The 26,720-nt window shown below is 51.8% G+C and overlaps 1 protein-coding gene across 1 annotated transcript; it reads left to right on the top strand.

Annotated features, from left to right (window-relative positions):
• The first annotated feature begins 353 nt into the window (after positions 1–353).
• LOC129201005 (electroneutral sodium bicarbonate exchanger 1-like) lies at positions 354–12,956 on the top strand. Its single transcript, XM_054812233.1, has 23 exons — positions 354–441; positions 1,121–1,255; positions 1,722–1,857; positions 2,067–2,227; positions 2,718–2,906; positions 3,044–3,132; positions 3,253–3,410; positions 3,769–3,856; positions 4,338–4,484; positions 4,668–4,759; positions 5,262–5,436; positions 5,570–5,703; positions 6,378–6,623; positions 6,730–6,835; positions 7,748–7,909; positions 8,628–8,741; positions 9,065–9,226; positions 9,824–10,075; positions 10,862–10,930; positions 11,415–11,588; positions 11,688–11,825; positions 12,275–12,372; positions 12,869–12,956. The coding sequence occupies exons 2-23, from the start codon at positions 1,150–1,152 to the stop codon at positions 12,954–12,956; spliced, it is 3,084 nt and encodes a 1,027-aa protein (XP_054668208.1). The 5' UTR covers positions 354–441; positions 1,121–1,149.
• Positions 12,957–26,720: the final 13,764 nt, after the last annotated feature.

Below are 26,720 nucleotides of genomic sequence, written 5' to 3'. Positions count from 1 at the left end.
TTCCCAGTGCCCGGTGTAGCTCTTGCTTCTTGAATTTCGTCCAACAGCCCTGACAGTTCCCCAAGTTTTCTTGGTGTTTTGCTCTTCTTCAAACTTCGGTTTCAGAAATCGAGCAACTGGGTGCAAATCTCGGAGGGGTTTTTTGGGGGTTTTTTTTTGTGTTTGAACGATGCTACGGGCTGTTTTATTGGGTTATGGGAAGAGAAACCTCCTCCAAGTCCGTGCTTTTAGGGCTGTGCCTGGAGGAGGAGGCACGCGGAGGCGTGATGCTCGTGGATTTGGGTGGACGCGGGGGTGGACGATGGCCGGGAGGACGTAAGGGAGCTCTGCACAACTTTTCCCTTCTCCTTTCTAAACAGGGAGATGACGAAGAGGCAGTGATTGACCAAGGAAGAACGAGCAACGTCGTCAATATTCACTATGAGAAGGAGGAGTTGGAAGGTGAGTCTCTGCTGAGATCCCGGTAGAGGAGCCGCCAGCCCAGCGCCTTTTCCTGTCGCACAAAGTCCCTGCGACGTCCCTTGCTTGGCGTACGCGTCACGTGCAGCAAAACGTGGCGTGCTTCTAAATAAATAAGCACAGTTCTTTTCACCTTTTTTAACGTGACGGCTTTTAAACAGAGGGAGAAAGCCCCCGTGGAGGCCATGGTGTGAGTTTTAGCCACGGGGCTCTCCAAGCCGGGAGCATAATTTGACGGCTGCAGACTCAGGGCTGTGGTTTTCTTTTTTTTTGTTCTGGAGTTCATTATCATGGGACTGATTTGATCTTCTCTTGTCGCCTTGCGCCATACAAAGATTTTCAAAATAATTACCTTTTGTTGCTGCTCAACGAGCAATTCTGAGCGTTGTCCAGCTGAAGCTGGACTTTGAGAAGAGGTTGGATACTTTCAGGGCATTTTAGATGATCGGGAACCATCACTTGTTGTTGCTCTCTCGTTGCAAAGTTTGAGTAAAATAGGCTTGGGAAAAAAGGGCAGGTCTGTGACGTTCAGGGATCCAGTTAAAAGAAAATTAAGAGAAGTTGATGTTTCCTCCTGGGATGGCTGCACTGATTTAATTGCAGCATCTGCGTCAAGTGTCTCCGCGGTATCGAGAACGATGCAAACGCCGCTTTTTCGCAGGCCACCGGACCCTGTACGTGGGCGTGCGGATGCCGCTGGTGAGGCAAAGCCAGCGGCATCACCGTCCCCACAGCCAGAAGCATCGGGAAGAGGAACGGGAGAAGGACTCTGCCCCGACGGAGCAGGGCTACCACTGTAAGTCCCGCCGCAGCGTTCACTGAACTCCTCGGGGCTACGTGGGTGCTGGGGTCTTCTGCAAGCAGGTCCCCGTGCCGGTTTGAGTGGCTTGCTGTTCCTCCGAGGGAAAGCGGCATCATTTAGCAGGACCCTCTCTCTTTTCCCAAACTTTCCTCTTTCTTCTCTTTTTTTTTTTTTTTTATTTTTTTTTAAGACAGTTAAATGCATAAAGGATTTAGGCTCGCCTTCCTCAGAGGGATCCTGGCTTTAAAAATGGAACTGTGGGGAAGGGAAGATGCCCATCCTTATGCAGAGGTGGATTAGATGCTTCTCCTTCTCTGGGGCTCTGTGCAAGCCTGGACAGAGCCAGGGCAGAGGGGCCAGCCCGATGTTTATGGTGCCGATCGATGCCCGCTTTGCCTATGAGCGTGACGGGCCGTATTCGGGCACGGTAACGGGACGGGGCTTTGCCTTCTGCCCCCAGACACTCCGTCCCAGCGAGTGCAGTTCATCCTCGGGACCGAGGAGGACGAGCAGCACGTTCCCCATGACTTGTTCACCGAGCTGGATGAGATCTGCGTGAAAGAGGGTGAAGATGCCGAGTGGAAGGAAACGGCAAGGTAAATCCCCGCTGCCGGCCGCGGTGGGAGAGGAGTCCCCTCGCCGGCAGCGCCCGCGGGCTCTGCTTTCCGCTCTCCGGGACTTTGGCAAAGCTTTTGCAGGTGCCGATGCGAGGAGCCTTCTCTCGCCGCCCTGTAGCTCTGTTAAAGGGGTTGCGGAGCTGAGGCCGTTTCCTCGCAATGGGGCTGATCGCGCCTGATGTCCGCAGGTGGCTGAAGTTTGAGGAGGACGTGGAAGACGGCGGCGAGCGCTGGAGCAAGCCCTACGTGGCCACGCTGTCCTTGCACAGCCTCTCTGAGCTGAGGAGTTGCATCATCAACGGGACGGTGCTGCTGGACATTTGTGCCAACAGCATCGAAGAGATTGCAGGTACCGCGGGCGCCGCGTCTCTGCGGGAACGGCCGAGCTCGGTTTGCCGCGGTGCCCTCCGCTCCCGAATCAAACCCTGCCCCAACGGCGCGTCCTTTTCCAGAAACCCCGCTGTGTTTTTAAGTTGGTTTTGGATGCAGGCTGGGCGTGCAACAGTCACACCAGCTTTTTCTGGTGTGTTTTTTCCATTTTTTTTTTTAAATGTGTAGAGTCAGACAGAAAGGCCAGACGGGGCAAGAAAATTGCATTATTTCGAATGGGAAATAATTATCTTAGCAGAGTGATGAATAAGCACTTTGCTCGTGTTTTTTAGCAAAAGAAACTTCTTGCTTTCGCTGCAAAGGCTGAACTGTATTAAAATGTCTTGCTAAGCAAGGCTGGGCCTGTGTCAGGGGATCCTGCGTGGCACAGCCTTCCCCCGGGGGCTTCGGGGCTTGGGACCTGGGGGGGTTTCTGCTCTGACGGCTTCGTTTCCCTTTGCCATCCCCAGATATGATCCTGGGCCCGCAAGACCAGTCCACGGAGTTTGACGAGCATGTGCGGGCAAAAGTTCGAGAAGTCCTACTGAAGAAGCATCACCATCAGAATGAGAAGAAAAGAAACAACCTTCTTCCCATCGTCCGCTCGTTTGCTGATGTGAGCAAGAAGCAGTCAGACCTGCACCTCCTTGACAAGCCAGGTGAGGGTTCCTGCAGGGTTTGGCACCAGGTGAGGGTTCCTGCAGGGCTCTGGTCCCATTCGACTTGTCCTGGCAGAGGAGAAGCATCCCAATTGCTCCTTGTCCGTCTTTCTGAGTGTCTTTCTTTTTCCTACCAGCCCAAACACTCACCCCTCATCCTTCTCCTACCACTGCAGAAGCTAAAAATGGGGTGAACCACGAGAGCAACGCGATGGACTTAAGCAAGGTGAGACGCTCGTAGCTATCTTATGCCTTTAGGGCCAGATTTGGTCTTGCAAATTTGGCTGCAGAGTGCTGAGGGCTTTGCTTTTGGGGTATTTGCCTGAAAATCGCTTGTTGTGCCTAGGCGCAGCTGCATTTCATGAAGAAAATTCCCACCGGGGCTGAAGCATCCAACGTGCTCGTAGGAGAGCTGGATTTCCTTCGCCAGCCCATCGTGGCATTTGTCCGCCTGACCCCGGCTGTCCTCCTCTCGGGCATGACGGAAGTTCCCATCCCAACAAGGTCTGAACGAGAAGCACAAAGATTTTATTTCAAAAAACCCCCACCCAACGAAAGAACATCAAGGTGCATGCATCAGTTTGGCGTCCCAAGGGAACAAGGGCAGGGGGAGCGAGGACATTTCTCCCACTCGCATCCCTTCCCTGCTGTGTCTTTCAAACCCCTTGGCCAATTTTAATGAAAATTGGCCCAAAAATTAAATTTGCCATCGGTTTTGGTGAATTTCAAATTCCTGGCGGAGTCTGTGAGCCTACGTGTCCCCTCTGGAGCTGCGCTCGGGGCTGGGGGCTCCCAGGGATTTCCTTGGGTGTCCTTTGAGCAAGGACACGTTCTTCTCGCTCATTGTGTTTTTCTTGCCCAGGTTCCTGTTTGTTTTGCTTGGACCAGAAGGCAAAGCCCATCAGTACCATGAGATCGGCAGGTCCATGGCTACTATCATGACGGATGAGGTGCGAGAAGAGAGAATTCCGGGTCATTTTTGGTTTTCTTCAGCTCTCTGCAGTAGTGAGGAAGAGGATTTGCTTCCCAACTGCCCACACCTCTCCAGATAGCCCACCCCTCGTTCACACGCCGAAGCAAACGCACGGATTTGTATCACCCCACCTCTTGGAGGTTGAAATCCCACCCGGTGTGCATCCTGCACCTCCCCGGGGTCCCCAGCACCCTGTCCCCAGTGGTGGCGTTGCCAGGGCCAGTGAAACTTCCCCGCTTTGAGCAAAAGGGTATGGTGTGCCATGAGGGATGGGGACCTCGTGGAGGACATGATTACAAGTACCGTGATGGACAGATTTTTCCATTTGGGGGAATATTTCCTGCCATTACAAGCAGGAAATTTGGGGAAAATGATCTTGCATTTAGCCAGGAGCTTACTGTAGTGCTTAGGACATCGGAGATGGGTTGTCCTCTGAGCAGGTTGTCTCCTGTCGGCAGGTTTTCCGTGACGTTGCCTATAAAGCCGAGAACCGGGCTGACCTCGTGGCCGGCATCGACGAGTTTCTGGATCAGGTCACGGTCTTGCCGCCAGGAGAATGGGATCCATCGATCCGAATCGAGCCCCCGAAAAACGTCCCTTCGCAGGTGGGTGCTGCGGCGGAGGGAGGCGCGAGGGGGACGGGCAGGCCGGCGGCCGGCCGGCCGGGGATGCTGTTCTGGGACCCAGATTCACCAGGTCCCAGTTTGACGCAGTCACATACCCAGACCAGAAGCCCAACAAGCCAGTGGTTACGAATCCATAGCTTTGGCTTATTTCCTTTTTAACAGGGAAAAAGGAAGATGCCAGGAGCTCTCGATGACAGTGCTTCTCACAGCAAGCCAGAGAAACACAGTGGTCCTGAACTGGAGCGCACGGGAAGGTGTGAGCTTTAATAGTTTGTGGGGTTTGTTGTTTGTTTTTTTTTTTTCTCTTTGCCTCTAGAATCGGAGCGTGCACCTTCCCTTGTAGCAGTTTTCTGGGGTTAGTTGGTTCAGTGAAGGGGCTTCACATTACCAGCTCGGTCCCCTGGGCTGGGCAGGTGAGATCTGGGCAGCTGGGCTCAGCCACAGCACCACTGCAGACAGATTTTCTTGATTTGGGGTGGAAGCAGCTGTGTAAATACCTCCAGGGAGAGCTCTGCTGCTTCTCCAAGCAAGGGACAGTTGCAGTAAGAGGGGATGGGCTTTCAGGTTTGGTCCTTTTTCTTTTTGTTGGAGGGGTTTTTTGTGCTTGCTTGGTTTCTGCCGGGTATAAAACGGCCGAAGGAGACTGCTGCTGGTTAGCAATGAAGGTTACTGTCTGCTTGGGCTTGTCCTTCTGCAGCAAAAACCCCTCTGTGTGGTCTTGCAGGGAAACAGTCTATTTGTTTTTCCTTCCTCCAGGCTCTTTGGAGGTTTGATCCTGGACGTGAAGCGCAAAGCCCCGTGGTTCTGGAGCGACTTTCGGGATGGTCTGAGCCTGCAGTGTCTGGCGTCCTTCCTCTTCCTCTTCTGTGCCTGCATGTCCCCTGTCATCACCTTCGGGGGACTGCTGGGGGAGGCGACCGACGGCCACATCGTGAGCAGCTCTCTTGGGTGGCGTGGGGGAGCGCAAAACTCATGCAAAATCTTCGCTGCAGTGAATTTGCTTTGGGTTTTTTCTTCTTTTTCCCATTGATTTATTTCCTCGCCGCTGCCTCTTCCCTGGACAGAGTGCCATGGAGTCACTGCTGGGCGCATCCATGACCGGCGTGGTGTATTCCCTCTTTGCTGGCCAACCTCTCACCATCCTCGGCAGCACTGGACCCGTCCTCGTGTTCGAAAAGATCCTCTACAAATTCTGCAAGTAAGGCCGGCTGCCGCGGCCGAGTGCCGCGAGAGCCTTCAGGAGGCACTGGTGGAGAAAAGATGTTTTTCTCGTCTTTTTCTCAGTGAGAGTTGTTAGATTTCAGTTGTTTTCTGTGTCGCAGACGTTGCACGCTGCTGCTTTAGTATGTGATGGTGCAAGAGCCCTTGGTCTCTGAAGGATGGATGAGGTTGTTTGGGGTTTTTAGGGTTAAAATGAAGCAGGAAGAGGAGAAGCCATAAGGATGGGGATCCTTGTGTTGTGATGAGTTTGATGTGAGATGAGACACCCTGATTGCAATTCAATTTATTCTTCAGCCCCAGCTTGCTGGTAGCAGGTGACTGGGTGCAAAATCAGCCGGGGTTTTGGTGTTAGGGCATGGGGGTGATGTGGGAGGACACCACCTTCCACAAAGGGCCCTGACCTCAATTAGCCTCCAAGGCCTTAACACAAGCTAATTGTTAAATAACAATCATGAAATAATTGGCCTCTCCTCCTGCAGGTCCGCACCCTGCACCGCAGCCCCAAGGCTGTCTGTAGTAGGACATGGAAAGTGCATTTACCATCTGCAGCCTTGACGTGCTCCTAAATTGCTCGTGATTTTCCCCGAAGGAAGGCACGGCTCGGCGCCTCTTCCTGGCCTTTCCAGCCTTTGTTTGATTTTGGTTTCCCAGGGAGTACGCGCTCTCCTATCTCTCTCTGCGGGCCTGCATCGGGCTGTGGACTGCCTTCTTCTGCATAGTGCTGGTGGCCACCGACGCCAGCTGTTTGGTGTGCTACATCACCCGCTTCACCGAAGAAGCCTTCGCCTCCCTCATCTGCATCATCTTCATCTACGAGGCTCTGGAGAAGCTGAGTCACCTGCGAGAGACCTACCCTGTGCACATGCACAGCAAGCTCGACTTCCTCACCGTCTACTAGTGAGTTTTTCTTTTCCTCCTAAAAGGCTGCTGCCCCTTGGCAGGAGCTCAGGGCTGCACCTCCATTGCCTTTCCCTCACCCTCGTCTTGGCTTTTCTCCTCCCAGCTGTAAGTGTGAGGCACCAAGCCATCCCAGCAAGGCAACCCTGCGTTTCTGGGAGAGCAACGAGATCAACGTGTCTGGCATCGCCTGGGAAAACCTCACGGTGACTGTAAGTGCCCCAAGCCACTACTTCCGCGGCCGCGGGGTCCAGGGGCGTTCACATTTTGCAAAAGTCAGAGCCCTTCGGGTGATGAGGGGCTTCAGACTGTGCTAGTGCTGCTCTGCAAAGGCATTCTTTAAATCTAACGTGTGGTTTTAACCCGCTTGGTCCTGGGAAGGAGAGTCCACCTTGTCCCCCCAACATCGTGGGTAATAACTGTCCTCCTTGACCCTGTCGCAGGACAATTTTTCTGACCAGGAGCAAGGTTAAGTGGGTGGTTTGATTCTTGTAGAAGTTGGAGGACTTAAGTTCCTGCTTGAAGGTAGTCCTTAGCTTCCTTACTTGGTTCCTAAGAACTCCAGTCCTTGCTTGCTTACTCAGCACTGTCTGTAGGTCCATGCATAAATTTGCACGTCTGAGCAGCCTCTCGGGCTGCTGTTGCTGGAAGCAAAGCCCAGGCATAGGATGGGAGGCTCTTCAGGACATCTTCATCCCCTCTTGGCCGTGTCCTGGGAGCCCTTCGCTGGGAAGGGACGATTCGTCTCTTCTCCTTTCCTTCCGCGGTTGTCTTAGCCCTCCTTCCCTGCTCCCTCTTTCTCTATCCCCAAGAACTTCCAGTGTTTCCTTCCCCTCTTGGCGTCTTCTTCAGCCACGGTTGCCTGCCATTCGAGCGGAGGATGTGCCATGGGTCTGTGATATGGTGTCCCATCACATCTCGCCTCTCCGCTCTCCTCTGTGCGGTTCGATGTGTCACTTGTTCAGCTGCTGCTCATTCAATATAAATCTCCGTCAGCAGCAGCAGCAGCAGCAGCAGTTACAAGGTCATGGATCTTGGACCAAGATCCTCAAAAGCCCCGAGTTATCCCAGGTTTCCTTGCCGCACGTGCACTACCTTTGTGTCCTGACGCTCTGTTTCTCCAGGAATGTCGGTATTTGCATGGAGAGTTTCACGGACCTGCCTGTGGACGCAATGGCCCCTACGCGCCTAATGTCCTCTTCTGGTGCTGCATCCTCTTCTTCTCCACCTTTGTCCTGTCGAGCTTCTTGAAGAAGTTTAAAAGCAGCCGTTACTTCCCAACCAGAGTAGGTAGAAGATGGTGGCCGGCAGCAGTCTCCACACTCATTTCCCAAAATGGCTTTCCCGGAGCGCTAAGCAGTATTTGCCACCGCTTGGTCAAGCTGGGAAACATTGACCTTGAAGGCCAAACTCTCCAGCAGCTTGGATGTCCCTCCCTCGTTTCCATGAGTGCTAAACGACCGTGGCGTTTCCCACCTGCCTCGCGACCTGCCCCCGAGCGATATTTTGCTCAGGCAGTGGGAAAAGAGGTCTTCCAAAGTTGTGGGGGTTTATTTGCCTTTTTTTTTTTTTTTTTTTTTAACCTTCTGTGCATTATGCTCAAGGGGAAAGTTGGTTCAAATGAGGAGCTGCCATAGGAAAAGACACTTTTTCTTCCTTTTGAGGAACATACGATGCCTCAGTGCGCCTTATTCCCATTTTAGCTGTGAGCGTGGCTGCAGTGGCAGCCATCTGCTTCCTTATTTTTTAATATTTTTTTTACTTAAGGTTTGAATTCAAACAACCCTCTTCCACCTAATTAAACTCTTTTTTTTTTTATTGTCTGACACCAGCTCTCACAGAGACAAGCACAGCAACAGTAGCTAACCAAGGGATTTGGCTGCATGTCCTCAGAGTGGTGGGATTTTGTTAACCAGCCTTAATGTTGTTGATGTCTCTCATTTTTCCATCTCATGTTGCGGCCCCCTTTGCGATGCCCCTTTCAGCTCTGGTTTCTTGCCCCAGGTGCGGTCCACAATAAGTGACTTTGCTGTTTTCCTCACCATCGTCATCATGGTGCTCACTGACTTCATGACTGGGATCCCGTCACCGAAGCTCCACATCCCCCATATGTTCAAGGTAGGGGGGGTGTTGTGGCACGGAGCGGGTTTCACCAGGGCAGGACAGGGCTGAGTCTGGAGGAGATGCTGGTGGTGTGACCATCTCCTCCTCCACCTCCAAGTGCATCGTTTCCTCCTGGATATGAGAAGACAGCCCCAAAACTAGGTACCTGCAGGAGAAATAGCTACAGGTGCTTGCAAAGAGGATGCTGGCACTGCTGAGCCCCGGGGTGACGTGAAACCAGGGCTGGGAGATGCTGTGACACGGGGATGGAGGGGAAAATCCAAGCCGGTGAAGTAGCTGGGCTGGGAGACGAGGCTGATGTGTGTGCTTTGTTGCAGCCTACCAGAGACGACCGCGGGTGGTTCATCAGCCCCACAGGACCCAACCCTTGGTGGACGGTGGTGGCTGCGCTCATCCCAGCTCTGCTTTGCACCATCTTGATATTCATGGACCAGCAGATCACTGCTCTTATCGTGAACAGGAAGGAGCACAGGCTGAAGGTAAGGGGCTGCAGGAGACAACCCCATCCCCAACCCGCTCTGGGCTGCAGGTACGGGGAGAAGCTCCAATTCCAAATGCCTTGTGAAGGCATTGGTTTGGAACAACGTCAGGCAGCGTGGCAAGATGGTCTCCTGGCTTAATGATGACACAGGGAGCAAACGACAACAGGGGAGTTCAGATGAGCAATCTTTCGGAGGAGCATATTAAGCTTAGAGCGTTGTAGAAGCACGCTTTTGTTTTAAAATGTCAGCAGCAGCTGGGGAACGAATCATTTTGATGTGCTGCCAGGGATAACTGAGAGTCATATCTTACTCGCAAGTGGTAGAAATGTCTTTATGAATGAAAAATAGTAAGGTGGTTTTTTTTTGTTGAGAAGTAGATACAAACTCCCCAAATCCACTTTGTCTGAACTGCTGCCGGATTGTCATGCAAGGTGCTTGCGCAAAGACTGGATACATCCTTATTTGTTTCCAGTTCGTGTTTTAAATTTTCAAGACGTCGACTTGAGCTCAAACAGGGTTGTTTGGGTCTGACTTGCGACGTTGTCCTTGCTCTTGTCCCGTGAGATGCTCTGTTTCTTGTTTCGCTCCGCGCAGAAAGGATGCGGGTACCACCTGGACCTCTTCATGGTGGCCGTGATGCTGGGGGTGTGCTCCGTGATGGGGCTGCCGTGGTTTGTGGCTGCGACCGTCCTGTCCATCACCCACGTGAATAGCCTCAAAGTGGAGTCTGGCTGCTCAGCTCCAGGAGAACAGCCCAAGTTTCTGGGGATACGAGAGCAGAGAGTCACTGGCTTGATGATCTTTGTGCTCATGGGCTGCTCAGTCTTCTTCACTTCGGTGTTAAAGGTAAGAGGAAAATGGAAACCACCCAACAACCGCGAGCTTTTTGGAGGTTATGCAAAACTAGTCCCCTTTCTCCAGGCCTGAGTAGCTGTGGAGCAGAGGAGGAGGTGATCCCAAACCTTGGGGCTCGATCCGTGGTGGGAACCACCCTCGGTTGCACTTTCCAGCCCTTCAGACCCCAGTTTGGCACGCTCGAGCCAAGCGAGCAAGCCAACTGCTTGGATTTTCAGATGTCTTTCAGGCCCACCCGTGTTTATGGGTTACGATGAAGCGTATTTAGAGCAGTACCTCTGCTCTTTCAACCAGGCAGCATGTTATCGGTTGCAATTTGTTCCCCCAGATGCCTCGGAACAGCCGTTCCCAGTAGCTAAACGCGCTGAAATCGTCCCCGTGGGCTTCCTTGCGTGTTCCTCCCACAAAGTAATCTCATCTCTAGGCTCACAGGAGGCATGCTGCTCTTGCGTGTTGCCACAAGAACACGTACAAATGTTTTTCTACCGTCACAGAACGCGGCATATGGTAGCATGGGCGAAATCACCTATTTTCCTCCAACCTTTCTGGAAAACAGGATTATTCTGATGAAGTGTAACTCAAAAGCTCAGCCTAAAGCAGAGCATTAAATCATTCGCACGCACAAAATCTCTGATGGTTAAAATGCGACACTTCTCTAACCCTGTGGAAGCTGGAAGGCTTTAGGCAATTTTAGGCAGGGACTGTAGAAGAGAGCGGTAATACTGAAAATGCAATTTGAAAACAAGAATGCACTAACTTCTGTATTTATTTTTGGAGTTTATACCAATGCCTGTGCTTTATGGCGTCTTTCTCTACATGGGTGTGTCGTCGCTCAGAGGAATTCAGGTACGGCCTCTTTTACAGCGTGTTGGGTCCCTGGTATTTCATCTCTATAGAAGCAGGTAAAAAAAGCAGTGGCATGGGGGGAAAAACCCCTCTCCGAAAGCAAGCGATCAAAATATTTTGTGTAAGAAAAAGATTGGAGGAGGCACAGGAGGTGTATAGGGCCGGGAGGACCGGGCAAGTTCAGGGCAGGTTACGGGAAAATGGGGGAATTCAGCGCGAAGGGAAGGCGATTTCTGTGGCTGGTGGAAATCCTTGCTGGGGGATTCAGCGTGCTGAGAAACGCTGAGAACAGAATAACGGGGAATAATTGCAGTTCGGTGGGCAGCTCTCGCGGGCAAGCCGGTTTATAGATGGAGCGGAGGGAAAATTGGGTGCTGCTCGCAGAGGAACGCGGTGGGATCCAGGATTTCTCATTGCAAGTGAGATCCTGAACACTCCCTCCGCGTCTCCCCGGGGCCAGAAACTTCTCACTGTTATTTTACAGTTCTTCGATCGCTTGAAGCTGTTTGGGATGCCGGCGAAACACCAGCCGGATTTCATCTACCTGCGGCACGTCCCCTTGCGAAAGGTGCATTGCTTCACCATGATCCAGCTGATCTGCCTCGTCCTGCTCTGGGCCATCAAGGTGTCGCGTGCCGCCATCATCTTCCCCATGATGGTAAGAGCCGGTGCTGCTCGGCGTCGGGGTGTTTGTAGCGTCGGAGCGAGCTGTGGCATCATCTCTGACCTCGCTGCATCTTCCCTCTTATTCGTGAAGGTTTTGGCTCTCGTTTTTGTCCGGAAAGTGATGGATTTCTGCTTCTCGAAGCGAGAGCTCAGCTTTCTGGATGACCTTATGCCAGAAAGCAAGCAGAAGAAGTTGGACGATGCCAAAAATGAAGCCAAAGAAGAAGAGGTGAAGCTTGCTGGGTGCTCGGGGCCGGGCGTCTCCCTCGGGCTGTGAGATTGCCTCTTTCTGCCACAGCTCGTCTTTAAATGTCGGGGCAAGATCAGAACTAAACAGAAACGGATCCTAATAGCCTGGATCACACATCGTAACCTTTTATCCTAAATTAGCAGTGAGCTTAACACTTGACTAGAGGTATAATTTTAAAAATGAGTCCTATAATAAAGATTATTATTATTATTATTAATTATTATTAATACTACGGAAAGGTTTACTCATAATAGCGTTTTTTAATCCCCCCAAAGTATTTGGAGTGAAAGGTCTTCACCCTGCTGCACTAATAGCTAAAGCTGCCGCAGGTCAGGAGGAGAGGACAGCGTGCAACGTCTTTACTGGGTGCTGAGTTTATCTCCGCTTTGATTAAAGACCGAGAACTTGATTTGTCCCTTTTCCGTCAGGAGTCCCAGAAGGTGATGGAAGCTGCTGCTGCAAATTGGGTTCAACTGAAAGTGGGGAAGACCAGCGACTTGGATATCCCACAGCAAAGCAGCGACAGGTAAAGTGCCACCAAGCGCCAGGACCCCCGGCAAGATTCGTTTGAAGGTGTTTGGCACCGTCTTTATCGAGCGTCCCTCGGTAAAGCGGTCCGCTCGGCGGGAAAATCAAATTTCTGGGCAGGGCTGCTGGAGACGATGGCGGGGCTCTGCCCCTGCGCAGAGCGGCTGCACAACTCCCATTTAACCCCCAAAACTTGCATCATCAGTGACTTTAGGGTAGCAGGAGATCCTCATATTTAAGAAAGAGGTGGTGTAGGCACGACCTGTAGCAGCAGTGGCTTAGGAGCCCGCTCCAGGGCTAAACGCCAGCAAGAGCCTTTGCCTGGAGCTGTTGTTCTACAGGCTTGCCTCCCGAAACTCCTCATCCAGCAAAACCTCCGGTGCTTACGCTGAGCTTTGGTTCCCCGGGCCCCCCTGGTCCTCTTGCTGGTGCTAACGCACTTGGCGGCAGCAGTTCCCGTAATCACGGATTGCGATGTAAAATATTTATTGCAGGACCGATCCTTCCGAGATTAATATCTGGGATGAAATGTCGAAAACGACCGTGTGGAAGACTCTCCCTATGAACACAGAAACAGTCTGAATTTGGGGAGGAAAAAGGTAAAGGACCGCATGCGAGCGTGACGAGACGCGCGCGTACGGTTTTCCCGTGCTTCGGCCGGCAATGCTGAGCAAACGAGCAGCGGCGAGGACGGTGGCATGCCAGCCAGCTCCTCTCTGCCGCGGTGGTCCCACGAACGGGGCTCAAACCCCATCATCCACTGATGATGCTCTCCCTTTTTTTTTTTGGCAGGCGTTGCCAGGCGACTCGCTCCGCCTTGAGGGTTCAGGCCCTAAGAATGAAACTGTGGGCCCTCACAAAAGGCTGTGGGTAATAAAAGACAGGTTTGGGCCCCAAAAATGAGCATTTTGGCCCTGGAAAGGAGGCATTGGGCACTGGAGAAGATGCTACAGCCAGCGCTTTGGACCCTAGAAAGCAGGTAGGGGAGAGGGGCCTGGAGAAGAGGCCTTGGGGGGTCTGTGCTTGAAGGCAGGGAAGGAGGACGCAGCTCCAGGCTGTACTGCGGGCTCTGGGCTGGAGAAGGGCAGGTGAGGCCCAGCTGCGCAGCCCTCCCCACGGGCATGTGGGGCAGCCAAAGCCAGCACATAGCAGAACGTGCTCCAGTCTGTACTGGGAAGGATCAGGGGTTCCAGTTTGTACTGGGATGTCCACAACCTCTCTGGCAGCCTGTTCCAGTGCCTCACTATCATCACAGTAAAGAGTTTCTTCCTAATATCTAATCTAAATCTCCCCTCTTTTAGTTTAAACCCATTACCCCTGTCCTATCACTACACTCCCTCATAAACAGTCCCTCTCCAGCTTTCCTGTAGGCCCCTTTGGGTACTGAAAGGTAGCAATTAGATCTCCCCGGAGCCTTGTCTTTTCCAGGCTGAACTGATACCTGTGAATATTGAAATACTAAGATCAATTCAAGCAATTAGATCCATTGCTCAATAGATGTAACCAAACAAAAGGGAAACCATTGTAACTTAGAAAATACTTAGTTGTAAGTTAAGAAGCTCTGGAACAATCTCATTTTAAACAGCTTGGCCTTGGAAGAACAGATGCGCAAAGATAAGAAAGTTACAAGGTGATCCCAAAAGCAGCCTTGAGGGATAAGGTATACGTCATACCAGGACTGAGTCTGAAGACCCCGGACGACCACCCGGAGGTGCCAACAAACATGCGCGAAAGACATTAGCATATGCTAACGAGTTCCCGGAAAAATCCATGAATGTGATAAGCACTACTCGGAAATATACTGAATATGTATATTAACATAGTATAAATACTTGCTAGTTTTGTCTTTTGGGTGTGCACGTTAGGTGGAGTTATCCCCCGTGCAGCCAGCGCTGCAATAAAGAATGCCTGCTTTCTAAAACTTCCAAATAAGTCTTAGAGAGTGAATTATTTTGCCGCTTTCCGGTAACAGAACCACCCCAACTCTCTCAGCCTGTCCTGGCGAAGGGCGTGGCCCAGTGGGGCTGTGAGGTCACAGAGCTCTCCCTTGATGTGTTGTGCCAGCAGGCAATGCTCCGGCAGTGGCAGCTGCAGCAGCAGTGGTCGCAGCATGGTGCGAGTGTGGGGGACCATGGTTCTCGCCCACCGCCTCCTCCTCCTGGTGGCCCTGCAAGCCTGGGATGCCCAGGCTGCTCCAAAACGAGCGCAGGGAGCAGGTAGGCGGGCAGGGGGCCAGCACCCAGCCCCAAGCAGTGCGGCCTGGCACCCACCACACCTCAGCGTGGTGGCAGTGGGGCCGGGACTAGGGCTGTGTCTGGGAGAGGAGCTGGGCTGGGCTGGGTGAGCTGGGCAGGCACCAGAGTTTGGGCAGTGGGGCAGACACACCGTGGGAGGTGCAGAGGGGCTGCAGCAGCTTCCGGAACAGTTTTTGGGCGAGCAAAGGGGCTGGGAGTGGTGGTGCGGGGCAAGAAATCTGGTGCCGAGTCCCTCTGGCTTTCAGCCTCAGGGACGTCCCGGAGGGGCATGCTCAGGAGATGTCCGCTCAGTAAAACAGGAGCGCATCTGCTCTAGTCCTGCAGCCCTGCTCCCCTTGGATCAACCGCAGGTCCCTGGCCCACAGGAACACGCAGGGGTCGTGCTGGTGCAGCCTTTCATGGGCTCTCGACCACAACAAGCATAGACAATCACTTTTTCCTCCAGTTCCTTAGTGTGGGCTTCTTCTGTGTGCATGGAAACATCTCTGATCTGTGCTTGATTCCAGATGAGGGCATTGGCAGTGCTTATCGAGCTTCTCGGCTGGATCCTGGTTATGAGCCTCGGGGGTATCCCAGAGGTAACTTGTCGATGTCTGTTTGCTAGAAGGAATAAACGTTGATGTTTTAATAGGTTATTCGTGTGCAGTTTTACCTAAGCCCCTCTTAAGGATCTTCCAAGAGCTTTTTGTGCCTTGGAGGCATTGCACAAATGAGTCTTGAATATTTCTTTTCCTGAAGAACTGCTAGATCTTGGCAAAAAGGTCCCCCATGTTCCTTTTTAGGTGTGGGAACCTACCCCTTTCTGTGTGTCCCATGTCATTACCTCACCCCCTTCCAGTCACTGGAGGTGACTAAGGAAGAAGTAGATCACGCCATGCAATGGAAACTCTCCCCACCTCTGTCTGATTACCTGTTTGGTTCCTGCAGCCCGTGTCGATCAAGCTACTTGGTGGAATCCTGTTCCTGAGCCGGGGGGGCATCCCAGAGGTAAGTGTTCAGTCTTCATTTGTTACCGGCCTTTTGTACTTGGTAGTATTTGGTTTGTTATTTGTTAATATCTTCTCGTGATCGTTCAGCCTTCCAGTGGCCAGCAGGCTCTTCTCTATAGGAATCGTGCATGATCATTTCTTCCTCGGGTGCTACATGCTCCCGCTTTAGTCTGGGCTTCCTTTTGTGTGGGAGAGGTCTCCTGGTAAGAAGGCCCCGAGAGGCCGTGTGTTCGTCCATCTAGTCATTGAGGGGTGTTGCACATGGCCTGGAGACAGTAGTTTGAAAGGTGCCAGCTCCCAGCCAAGAGGTCACCAGGCCCCTCTGCAGCTTTGGAGATCTCTGCCTGCGCCCGGGTCCCATGTTGTTGCCTGACCTGCTTCCAGTCGCCGCAGGTTGCTAAGGAAGAGGTGGATCACCACAAACAATGGAAATCTTTTCCATCTCTGCTTGATTACAGCTCTCCCTGTAGGCAACGGCTGCTGGACTTCTTGACTTGGGCCTGTCCGTGAGCCTCAGGGTGATCCCACAGGCAGGTTCGTTCCCTTGAACGACCGAGCACGGACATTTTAATTTCCTGTTCATGTGAAATTCAGCTTACTGCTTTCTTGGCTGATGCTTGGGCACGCAGAAGAGCAGAGTGGGAATGGGTTGGGCTCAGTGATGTGCCCCAGAGGGCTCTGCCTTGCAAAGCTGTCTTTGCCAGCTTCTCCTCCCCTGCGCTGCTTCCAGTGCTGGCCGCAAAGCCAGCGGGCACGTTGGGGTTGAGCTTAGAGCTGGCGTGAGCTCCAAGGAGTCCTTTCTGCCGACAGCTCTGTGCCTGGTTAGTGGCCGCTGTGGGCACCAGGTCGGTGTTTGCAAGATGCTCCTGAGTGGAAGGGAGAGAGGAGTGCTCTGGAGTAATCCCGTGTTTGAACCGCATTCACTCTCATTCACATCTGAAGAAGTACATTGCAATATTTCATGGGAGCTTCTCTGTCCTGTGTTCATTTACAGACGTGGCGGCAGGCGATGGTTATCCAGCTGCCTGGCTGGGTTCCAGGGATGACCCGCAGGCAGGTCGTGTGGGTACGTCATGGCTTTTTCCTTCCCTTGAGAGCTGCCAGCTCAAAGCACCAAGTCAGCCAGGCGCCTCTGCAGGTGTGAGAAGACAGACCTGCATGTGTGTGCACGGGGTCATTACGGGACCCCCTTGTCTGTTCTGCTATGCAGTTATGACGACATAGATCGGAAGACACCAGAGCCAGAGGCACGCACACTGAAACAGAAAATCTCTTGGCCATGCGAAGCACACACACTGTGAGATGATCCGTAGCGCAGAGCACAGTAACGTCTGGCATTGTCTCTTCTCCTCCAGGGGCGGACGCTGGGAAAAAGGCTGAGGCTGCCGGTCCTGAGGAGCTGCACAAGTTCTATATCGCAGTGACTGCAGCAGCCTTGGGTCTGCTGCTGGCTGGGGCAGTGGTATCTTGCGTAGCCATTTCCCGGCTGAGGAAGAGAAACCCGTGAGTTGGCTTTTCCCCAGAGTTAGTTCTTGCTGCAGTTGGCAATGAGGTGTTTGCAGTTAGAGTACGCGGGAGTGCCAAGGCACCTGCTGGCAGTACTCTGCTGAGATTTCTGCAGTAAGGTCTTTGGCTGGCCTCTGAATTCACATCAGTGAGCAGTCTTCTCTGAAACCCATTTGTACAGAAGGACCCAGAGAGACGAAGAAGCACCGGGACAAGCCGATACTGACTCTGCCTGGAAAAGTGAAGGTCAAACTCGAGATAAAGGCAAAGCAGAGTCAGGAGAAGGAACAGAAGAGGGTGAGAGTGCCCAAGAAAAGGAGATCTGCAACAGCTCCTGCCCATCACCATGGCCCTTTGCGGCAGAGCTCACCCATCTGTACAGGAACATGAGCACAGAGCCCTCCCCTCTGCCCACTTGTCCCAGCTGCTCTCTCAGCGACGATGCCTCTTCACTGGACACCTGCATTTCTCTGGACTCGCCTCTGCCCAAGCCCTTCTGGTGTCCCTGCTACCAGTACCAACAGGGATACTGTACATCTGAAGACGATGCTTTTTAGAATAGAGAAGAGCAACTCTGTTTTGGCAAAAGCAGCGAGTCCTGGGCTGTTTTGTCCGTTTCCATCGGGCTATAGTGCACAGAGCTGGGAGCAGCGCTGGATCTGTGAGATTCCTGCACTCCAGCAAGGGACCCGTTTGTCCCAGCATCAGCCTGGTTTCCCAGCTGGGGCTGTCAACAAGGCTTTCATCCACCAGAATGGGGACAGGCTGGTGAGACTTGAGGTGCGAAGGGTTGTCCTTGAGCTGGCTTGGGATGCTGCCCTGAATCGGGATGGACTGGGCAGAGAGGGAGGGAGGTGCTGGGAAGGATGGCTGTCCGGCGTGAGCACGCCATTTGTCCCAGTACAAACTGGATACCTTTCATCTCTCCAGGTCTGTACCCCCCAGAGTGGGACCTTGCCCAGTAAAAGCTCTGTTCCCCAGACCCCTCCCAGTACAGACTGGGGCCCCTCCAGTACAAACTGATTCCCTTTAACCACTCCCAGTACAGACTCTCTGCAATCTCAAATAAAACTGGTTCTCTTAGCCCCTCCCAGTATGACTGGGCACTATCCCAGTAAAAACTGAATTGCTTTAACCACTCCCAGTACACACTGTGACATTTCCCAGTACAAACTGGATCCCCTTTAACCCCTCCAAGTACAGACTGGACCCCTTTCCCAGTACAAACTGGATCCTTTTAAGCCCTCCCAGTACAAACTGGTCCCCAGTCCCAGTAAAAGCTGGATCCCTTTAACCCCCTCGGTACAGGCTGGGCTCTGACCCACTACAAACTGCATCTCTTTAACTCCTCCCAGGATAAATTGGTCCCTTGTCCCAGTAGAAGCTCTGTCCCTCATTCACCTCCCCATCCAGAATGGGCCCTGTACCTGTACAAACTGGAACCACTGATCCATTTCAGTACAGACTGTGCCCTTCCCCAGTTCAAACTGGATCCCTTTAACCTCTCGTGCTATGGACTGGGATCTGTAACAGTACAAACTGGAATCCCTGATACCTCCCAGTAAAGAATGGGGCTCCCCAGTCCCAGCACAAGCTGGATCCCTTTAACCTCTCCCAGTACAGACGGGGCCCCCTTCCCACTAAAAGTTGGTCCTTTTAACTCCTGCAAGTCAAGTCGAGGAGCCCTCCCAGGTCAAACTGGGTCAATTTATCCCCTCCCTGTACAGACATGGGCCTGTCCCAGTACAAACTGGTTCCCCTTTAACCCCTCCAAGTACAGACTGGACACTTTTCCCAGTACAAACTGGATCCCTTAAACCCCTCCCACTACAGACTGGACTCTGTCACAGCACAGGCTGGATCCCTTTATGCCCTCCCAGCACAGAGTGGGACCTGTCCTAGTAAAAGGTATGTCCCCTGAGCCCTCCCAGTACAGACTGGGCCCTGTCACACTACAAACTGGTTCTCTTTATCTCCTCCCACTACAGCCATTGCCCCCTCTCAGTACAAACTGAATCACTTTAACCCCTCCCAGCATGGTCTGGGCTCCCCCCCAGTGTAAACTGGATTTGTTTAACACCTCCCAGTACAAGCTGGGCCATGTCCCAGTAAAAACTCGATCCCCTGGTCCTCTGACCCAGTACAAGCTGGATCACTTTAACCCCTCCCAGTCCATATGGAGCTTTCTCCAGTAGAAACTGGTTCCCTTAACCCCTTCCAGTAAGACTGAGCCCACTCCTAGTCAGACTCAGTCTCTTTAACCCCACCCAGTATGGACTGGTCCACTGTCCCAGTACAAGCTGGATGCCTTTAACCACTCCCAGTAGAGCCTGGTCAGTGCCCAGTACAATGCGGATCCCCTGATCCCTCCCAGTACAGACTGGGCCCAGTCCTTGTACAAACAGGACCCCTTGAACCCTTCCCACTACAGACTGGGTGTCATCCTAGTACAAACTGGTTCCCTTGAACAGCTCCAAGTGGAGACTGGGCTCCCTCCCAGGTCAAACTGCATCTCTTTTACACCTCCCAGTATAGACATGGGCCCTGTCCCAGGCCAAAGTGGAACCGCTGATCCCTACCTGTAAAGACTGGGCCCTTTCCCAGCACAAACGGGACCCCTTGAACCCTGCCCAGTACAGACTGCTCCTCAGTACCAGTAAAAGCTCCGTCCTCCAGACCCCTCCCACTGCAGACTGGACACCACGCCAGTGGACACTGGATCCCTTAAAACCCTCCCAGTACAGACTGGGCCCTGTCCCAGTACAAAGGGGATCCCTTTGTTACCGCTCAAACGGCAATAAAAAACCCTTTCCAAACCGAAATGCAGTTGAGAAAGCCAACATTGGTTTATTCAGTGCTGGGGTGCATGGGGGATCTCTCCTCCTAACATGCCCACCTAGCCCACAAACATACACACATTTATAGTCTCCAAACACACAGAGTTACAATTCCATCACCTAGTTACATAGTTACTTCATTATGATTGGTGGAAAACTTTCTCACTTTGCTTTTAAAGCCACAGACTTCAAGAAATTCAGAGAGCACGCCCAGTGAGGGGTGGTCGTACCTTGGAGGCGGGTAGCTTTGACAATGGAGGTGTGTTTTGGTATTGTAAGTAGATTATAATAAACAAAGTTCACTCATAGGACATGATTTGAACAGAAAATGAAATATTACTTGGCTCATGTACCAACTACACAATTTGTCAGCTCCACAGTACCACCAAGCTCTCAGGTTCTCGTTCTTAAAATGTTTTTATTAGTTACCTGTTAGGTTGGGGCTGTACAGGGACCATAGCAGCACGACTGGTTCCTAACAACACAATCATTCCACCATTACCTTACTATTGCTAATAATCTCGTCACCTTGTTTACAGAGACCATCCACAACCTATCCCATCACCAGAGATAAAAAAAAGTTAAACACATCGGTTACACCTTTAACCCCTCCCAGTGCAGACTCTGCACCATCTCAGTACAAACTGCACCCCTTTAACCACTCCCAGTACCGACTGGGGCCCCTCCCAGTACAAACTGGAACCCCTGATCCTTCCCAGTACAGCCTGGAGCTGTGTCCTCCTTCCCTGCCTTCAAGCACAGACCCCCCAAGGCCTCTTCTCCAGGCCCCTCTCCCCTCCCTGCTTTCTAGGGTCCAAAGTGCTGGTTGTAGCATCTATTCCAGTGCCCAACGCTTCCTTTCCAGGGACAAAATGCTCATTTTTAGGGCCCAAACCTGTCTTTTATTACCCACAGCCTTTTGTGAGGGCCCACAGTTTCATTCTTAGGGCCTAAACCCTCAAGGCGGAGCCAGTCCCCTGGCAACGCCCGCCCAGAAGTCTATGGGGAGTCAGCAGACCCAGGACAGCCAATCGCATTTGCATGGGAGGAGGAAGGTGGGACAGACATCCCAGACAGCCATTCAGAGGAAAGATCACCAGAGGGGAAGGGCGGGCACTGTGGGGGAGTGACCCCTCAGGCAGCCAATCAGTGAGAGCAGCACCACAGGGGGGGCAGGCCCTGAACCAGGGCAGAGTGACAGCCCAGGGGATCAATCCAGGGCAGCGTCACCTTAGCGGAGGAGACTGACAGCCCTCCCGACCTATGCCGGCCAAGCCCACTGTGAGAGGAAGGCGGGCTCCCCTGGCAGCCAGGCCCAGCTTCACCATGGTGCCCGTGGGGCCTGTCCTGAGGCCGAGCAGCCCCTGGCCCAGGCCTGGGGCCCGTCTTCCCCCTTCCACCCCTCTGCCCCCGTCTCCCTCTCCCCCCCTGCCCACCCACATGTTCTGGAGGGACATAGCAGGAGGCAGTCCTATTACCTTTGACAGGAAACATTCAGCTCTTCCAAGGAAAAAGAGAAAGGTTGGATGCAGCTCATCCGAACAACCAAAATCCAATGTTTTCCTTCTCCTCAGTGGAAAATCAGTGGGTCAGTGCCCACTGACTCCTTCCGTTGTCCTTCTCTTGTCAAGTCCTCACTTCAGCCAGTTCTCCTATAAAAACACCTGAAGAACCCTGTAACATGAAAGTTGTTTCACATCTTCCAGTATAATAAGGGAAAATTTGAACTTTCTTAAATGAGAGGCAATGTTTTTCGCAAAGCTTTCCAGATTGTCTAAATTCTGCTCCCACTGAAATTAGTAGGGGTCTTTCTTCAGTGGGAGCAGAATTGAAGAAGCCGTAACGCTTCAGCAAATTCTACCCCAAGCATTTTGCATGGGGACTGTGCAAATGCAATCCTAATGTCACAAAATGGCTGAAAAATGCAGCTGTACTGCTATATACTTTTGGAAGGGAGTCTGTCTTATCTGGAGTGGTCAACATGGATTCACCAAGGGGAAATCCTGCCTGACCAATCTGACAGCCTTTTATGATGGCACGATTGGGTAGGTGGATGAAGGGAGAGCAATGGATGTTGTCTACCTTGACTTCAGCAAGGCTTCTGACACATCGGTCATAACATCCTCATAAGCAAGGTGTCCACCACGCCTCACCCTTACAGCACTGTCCTGTTGCTGTTACCAGTGATAGTAACACTAATTCCAAAACATCCTTGAGAGCAGCTTTATTCTTCCTCGGCACCAAATCTCAGCCTGCTCAGCCCTTGAAAGGACTACCTCAAATCTCTGCCACCCAAATCTCTCCAACCTTCTGTCATCTACACTCTTTTACCCCAGGACCCTTCTCCCCATCACTTCAGCACACTGCCTCGTCTTGGTTTCTGTAGCTGGGTGAAGTCAGGGAACTCCCTGGCACAACAGCCTTCCTTACAAAACCTTTTCTCCGTGCTAATCCCACTTGTATCACCTCCTGCCATGTACAGCTCCATCCTCCTGCAGAGCTCCACTGGACGGGCAGTTTTCCTGTTTCTTTCATGCCCATTCACCTTCACAACCTTTTAGTACTGTGTGCATATCAAACACTGTCTCAAGGAACACGCGGATCCTTGGTGATCAGCACAGCACTCCTTGGTGAGCTCAGCACCAGGACACACCTTACAAGGCCACCGTGTCCCCAGCCCTCCTTGGTGAGCTCAGCGCCAGGACACGTATCTAAGGCCATACTCGCCCACCCTTGGCTCATTGCAGACGCTGTCTGCGCACCTGCGTGGTCAAGGGAGGCAGCAGCTGCTGAGAGGGAGCGGGAGCAGCGGCTCCTGGCCGAACGGCTGCACTCCAAATGGGAGCAGCAGCAGGCACGGGAGCTCCAGCGGCTGCGGGAGCTGAACCAGCAGCAGCGGGCGGCAGAGATCCGCCAGCTGCTGCGCTCGAAGGAGGCTGAGCTGCGCGAGGTGCAGGGGATGCTGCAGCAGCAGCGTGGCGACACCATCCGTCAGGCACGGGACCTGCAGCAGCAGCTGGCCAAGGAGCTGGTGAGAGGAGCCTGGAGCAGCAGCCAGGCCCGCGGGAAGCTCCAGGACGTCCTCGGCAAGCTGCGCTGGGACACCAATGGCGAGCAGGCTGCCCGCATCCTCCACCTGCAAGACGCACTGCTGCAACAGAGGAGACTCTTCCAAAATTACATCTTGGAGCAGTTCAAGGGCCAGCAGCCTGCTTCCTGCAAGGAGGCCAGGGCCAAGGCTACGGCCTGGCAGCGCCTGCAGACCCTCCTGGACACTGGGACCATTGGGCCCTGCTCTTTGGAGAGCCTCACAGCATCTCCCTCCTGCCATGCTGGCCTCCAGGAGGAAGGAAGCGGCGTGGAGGTTTTGCTCGAGGCTGTGGGGCAAGACTTGGCGCCGCACAGCTTGCACTCCCTGCCACAAGGAAGTGCCGGCAGCGGGCGGTCTGTGGCAGAGGTGGGCGTTCAGACCAAATCAGAGAATCAGGAGGACTGGCTGCTTGGGAGCAGTCACAGCAGGCTGCTGGAGCAGAACGCCTGCCTCCAGAGCACCCTGAAAGACCTGGAGAGGCGGTGCCGTGCCCTTCAAGAGGAGAACTGTCTTCTGAGGAAGGGAAGCTCTCCTGAAGTGCGGGAGGAGGTGGAGAAGCTCCAGCAGAAGAGTGCTAAGCTGCATCTCCTTAGCAAGCAGCTGCAAGAGCGAGCCAGGAAACTGCAGAGCATCCATCAGCTGATCAATGCTCGAGTGCCACTGCACATCTAAAGCTCCCCTGAGGAACTGTGTAGGACGTCGTTCCCTCAGCAGAGAGCTGGAGAAATGGGAGAGCCTGCTGGAGCTTTGCTGGCATGGGCCGAGCAGGATGACTTCTGACAGAAGGCTGCTGAGGAGCTTCAGGCTCAAGTGGCTGCAGATGAAGAGGGCTCCTGTTATGTGAGCACCCACTGCCCAACCTGGTCCCCTCACATCTTGCTGAAGAAGCTTGTGGAGGAGGCTGAGGCCACTAATTCAGGCCATACTGTACTTGTTGCAAAGGAGGAGTAAAACCATTCCCGAGCCAGGGCAGCCGGGAGGCCGAGCTGCACCTCTCCGTCTCGCAGGTGACACAGGTCAGCGGGCTGCTGCGGAGCGTCTGGAAGGCCGAGCCCGACATGCTGCTGCCCTCCCTGCAGGAACTCTTCGCTGTCATCTCCACCGCCGGTGAGTACTGCCTGCTGGGAAATGTGGCCGAGGGCTGGTGGTGGTGGTGGTGGGAGGGGTGTAGAGTAATGTGGGGACTTGAGGAGAGCGGCAGGTTTGCCAACAGAAAGGAAAAGTTATACTGCTAGCATCGGTCGCTTTGCAGACATTGCCTTGGAACTGTTGCTTCCTGCCCAGATACTGAAAAGCAACTTTTTGGCCATGGAGAAAGCAAAGCCTTTTCTTCTCTTCTCCCCAACCCCCGCCCAAGAAGAGCTACAGGGGAAATGGTGATTTATTTACCTGCAGAGCAGCATGGTTTTTGGAAAAACTCCTGTTGCAACGCTTTAAATGATATACTGGAGCAGAGTTGGAGTGTCCTGTTAGGAAAAAGTACAATTCAATACCAAAAGCTGCTCTTCCTCTTGCTCCCTCCAGAGGGGTAGCTTAGGTCTTGGAACTGTTTAGCCTACGAAACTGGGATATATGTAAAGAAGATACAAAACGTGGGTATCATAAGAAGGATTTGCTGTCTGAGTAATGTCGATGCGATTGTAAACAGGTCCTTTCTGACCTCAAAAAAATCTGTGAAGGACTGTATTAGCTCAGATTGGAAAGCGCCTTTGCTGTTGAGGCAGCTGGGCAACTTAACGTTATAACATTATATATTGCTATAACTGGCATGGTTAGCAGGCAGTTGTTGAGATAGGATGTGGGAATTATCAGCTGTGTTGGATCCTTAACATCAAGTATGATAAACAATTGTATGGTGGTGCTTTTTAGATTAAAAAAACCCCCACTTCTCAGTTCTGTTGATGATGGAGGAGGAAGTTGGCAGATTGTCACTTTCTTGCATGGATATTAGGTGAATGAAAGGAGTTTGTAATTCAGCGCCTTCATCCGTTGACGCTTTTCAATTTTGTTTTGCTTTGTAATGATAGAACGTTAGATGGAGCATAGACTTGTCTCAAAACTTTGCAATTATAGTGAAGTCGTAGGAGAGAAGATAAAGCCTATTTTTTCTATGGGGCTTTCTTTTTAGTTTCTTACACTTTGTCATGTTCAACCATTACAGATCCTTCATTCGAACCTTCTGTTGCACTGGCAAGTCTTGTGCAGCACAGACCATTACAGATGATTACAGTTCTCATCAGGAGCCTTACTACAGATCCAAATGTGAAAGATGCAAGTATGACTCAAGCTCTGTGCAGGTCTGTAAAGGCAGGAAAAGTCTCTTTTTCTTGCCTTTTTTTGAAGCTATTTGTCACTTAGGTTCCATTAAAAAAAAACCCCCATACAAACAAAAGCCATAGGAGAAAAAAACCCTCTTCAAATGGTATTCTAAGTTGTGCTGTTTGGCATGTGAAGGTACTATGTATTTATGATGCTATGGCTGTTACTGGCATGGTTTCAGTTGAAGGTTGCTGCCTTGATCGCTGATGTGGCTTCTTCCTCATGCTTTGTTAGGGGTAGGGTGGGTGAAGAAGAGGGTGAAAGAGAAACTAAGAGGTTTTCCTTTTAGATGCTATGTTTAGATCTCCCACCTTATGGGAGGTGGTATAAACAGGAAACTTCATGGTGTTTACAATCAAGCTGAGAAACAAGGCCTTGTTTTCAGAAGATCCACCTTTCTGCTTTTCCAAGAGGCAGAGTGGTGCTCTCGCATGATTGTCTTACCCATCATCTGGTTAGAAATGAGTTTTACTGCTTAGTTTTGAGGGCTTTAATCTGCTTAGATATCCTTGTGGATTTTTAGTAGGATTCACAGGGAACAGCCTCTGTTTCCATCTTCTCTCAAGGCTCCGGAGGTTTGTTGGATGTTCTTTGAATAGTAGAAGAATAGGAATGATGTAAAAACAATTGCATATTATGCTTCTTGTCACTAATGTAAACGTGAGTCAACGTTGAGATAAGTTGCGCTGTTAACAGACTGTGATTCAGATTGCAATCTTGGTTAGTATCTTCAGCTATGTGAATAATAGCTGTGCAGCAAGTTGACAATGGGGGAAAGATGAAGACCTTGAAGCTCGTTGAATTATTGTTTTTAAAGCCTATGGAAGAAGCTGTTACTGAGCAGTGAAGGGTAGAAAAATGAGTGGAGCAGTTAAACAGGAGACTGTTAGAAATTTGTGTTGTTTAAAAAAAGTAACTTTAAAAAAGTCTGTCCACTGAAATAACGTCTGCTGTATTATTTTTTAATGCTTACACATTCATGTAGCGTAGCACTTGCGTATCTTGGTGAAATACTGAGGGGTTTTTTCACAGTGAAAACATTTCTCGTGTTTACATTAAATTGCGAAGCCATATTTCATTTGAAAACATAATGAGAAGCAGCAGCATTGATATTGTAATTTGGTGTAAGACATATCCTTCGGAGACTTTAAAATCTGTTCAGTCAAGCAGATTCTTTTAACTAAGCTGTGTGCCCAGTCTAAAAATCAAAGCTGGGAAATTCAGAAGGATTTGTGCATGCTAATAATTTGCCAGTAATGTGCTGGTGATTAATTTTCATGTTAGTGTAATTGTAACATTTACATTGCGGTACCCGCTTCAACCCAATGTGATTGTCTAATTGTAGCTTT

This window comes from Grus americana, unplaced genomic scaffold, assembly GCF_028858705.1.
Source record: "Grus americana isolate bGruAme1 unplaced genomic scaffold, bGruAme1.mat scaffold_75, whole genome shotgun sequence".
NCBI lineage: Eukaryota > Metazoa > Chordata > Aves > Gruiformes > Gruidae > Grus > Grus americana.
Note: the sequence above shows the minus strand (reverse complement) of the source record. Positions and strands in the feature narration are given on the sequence as shown.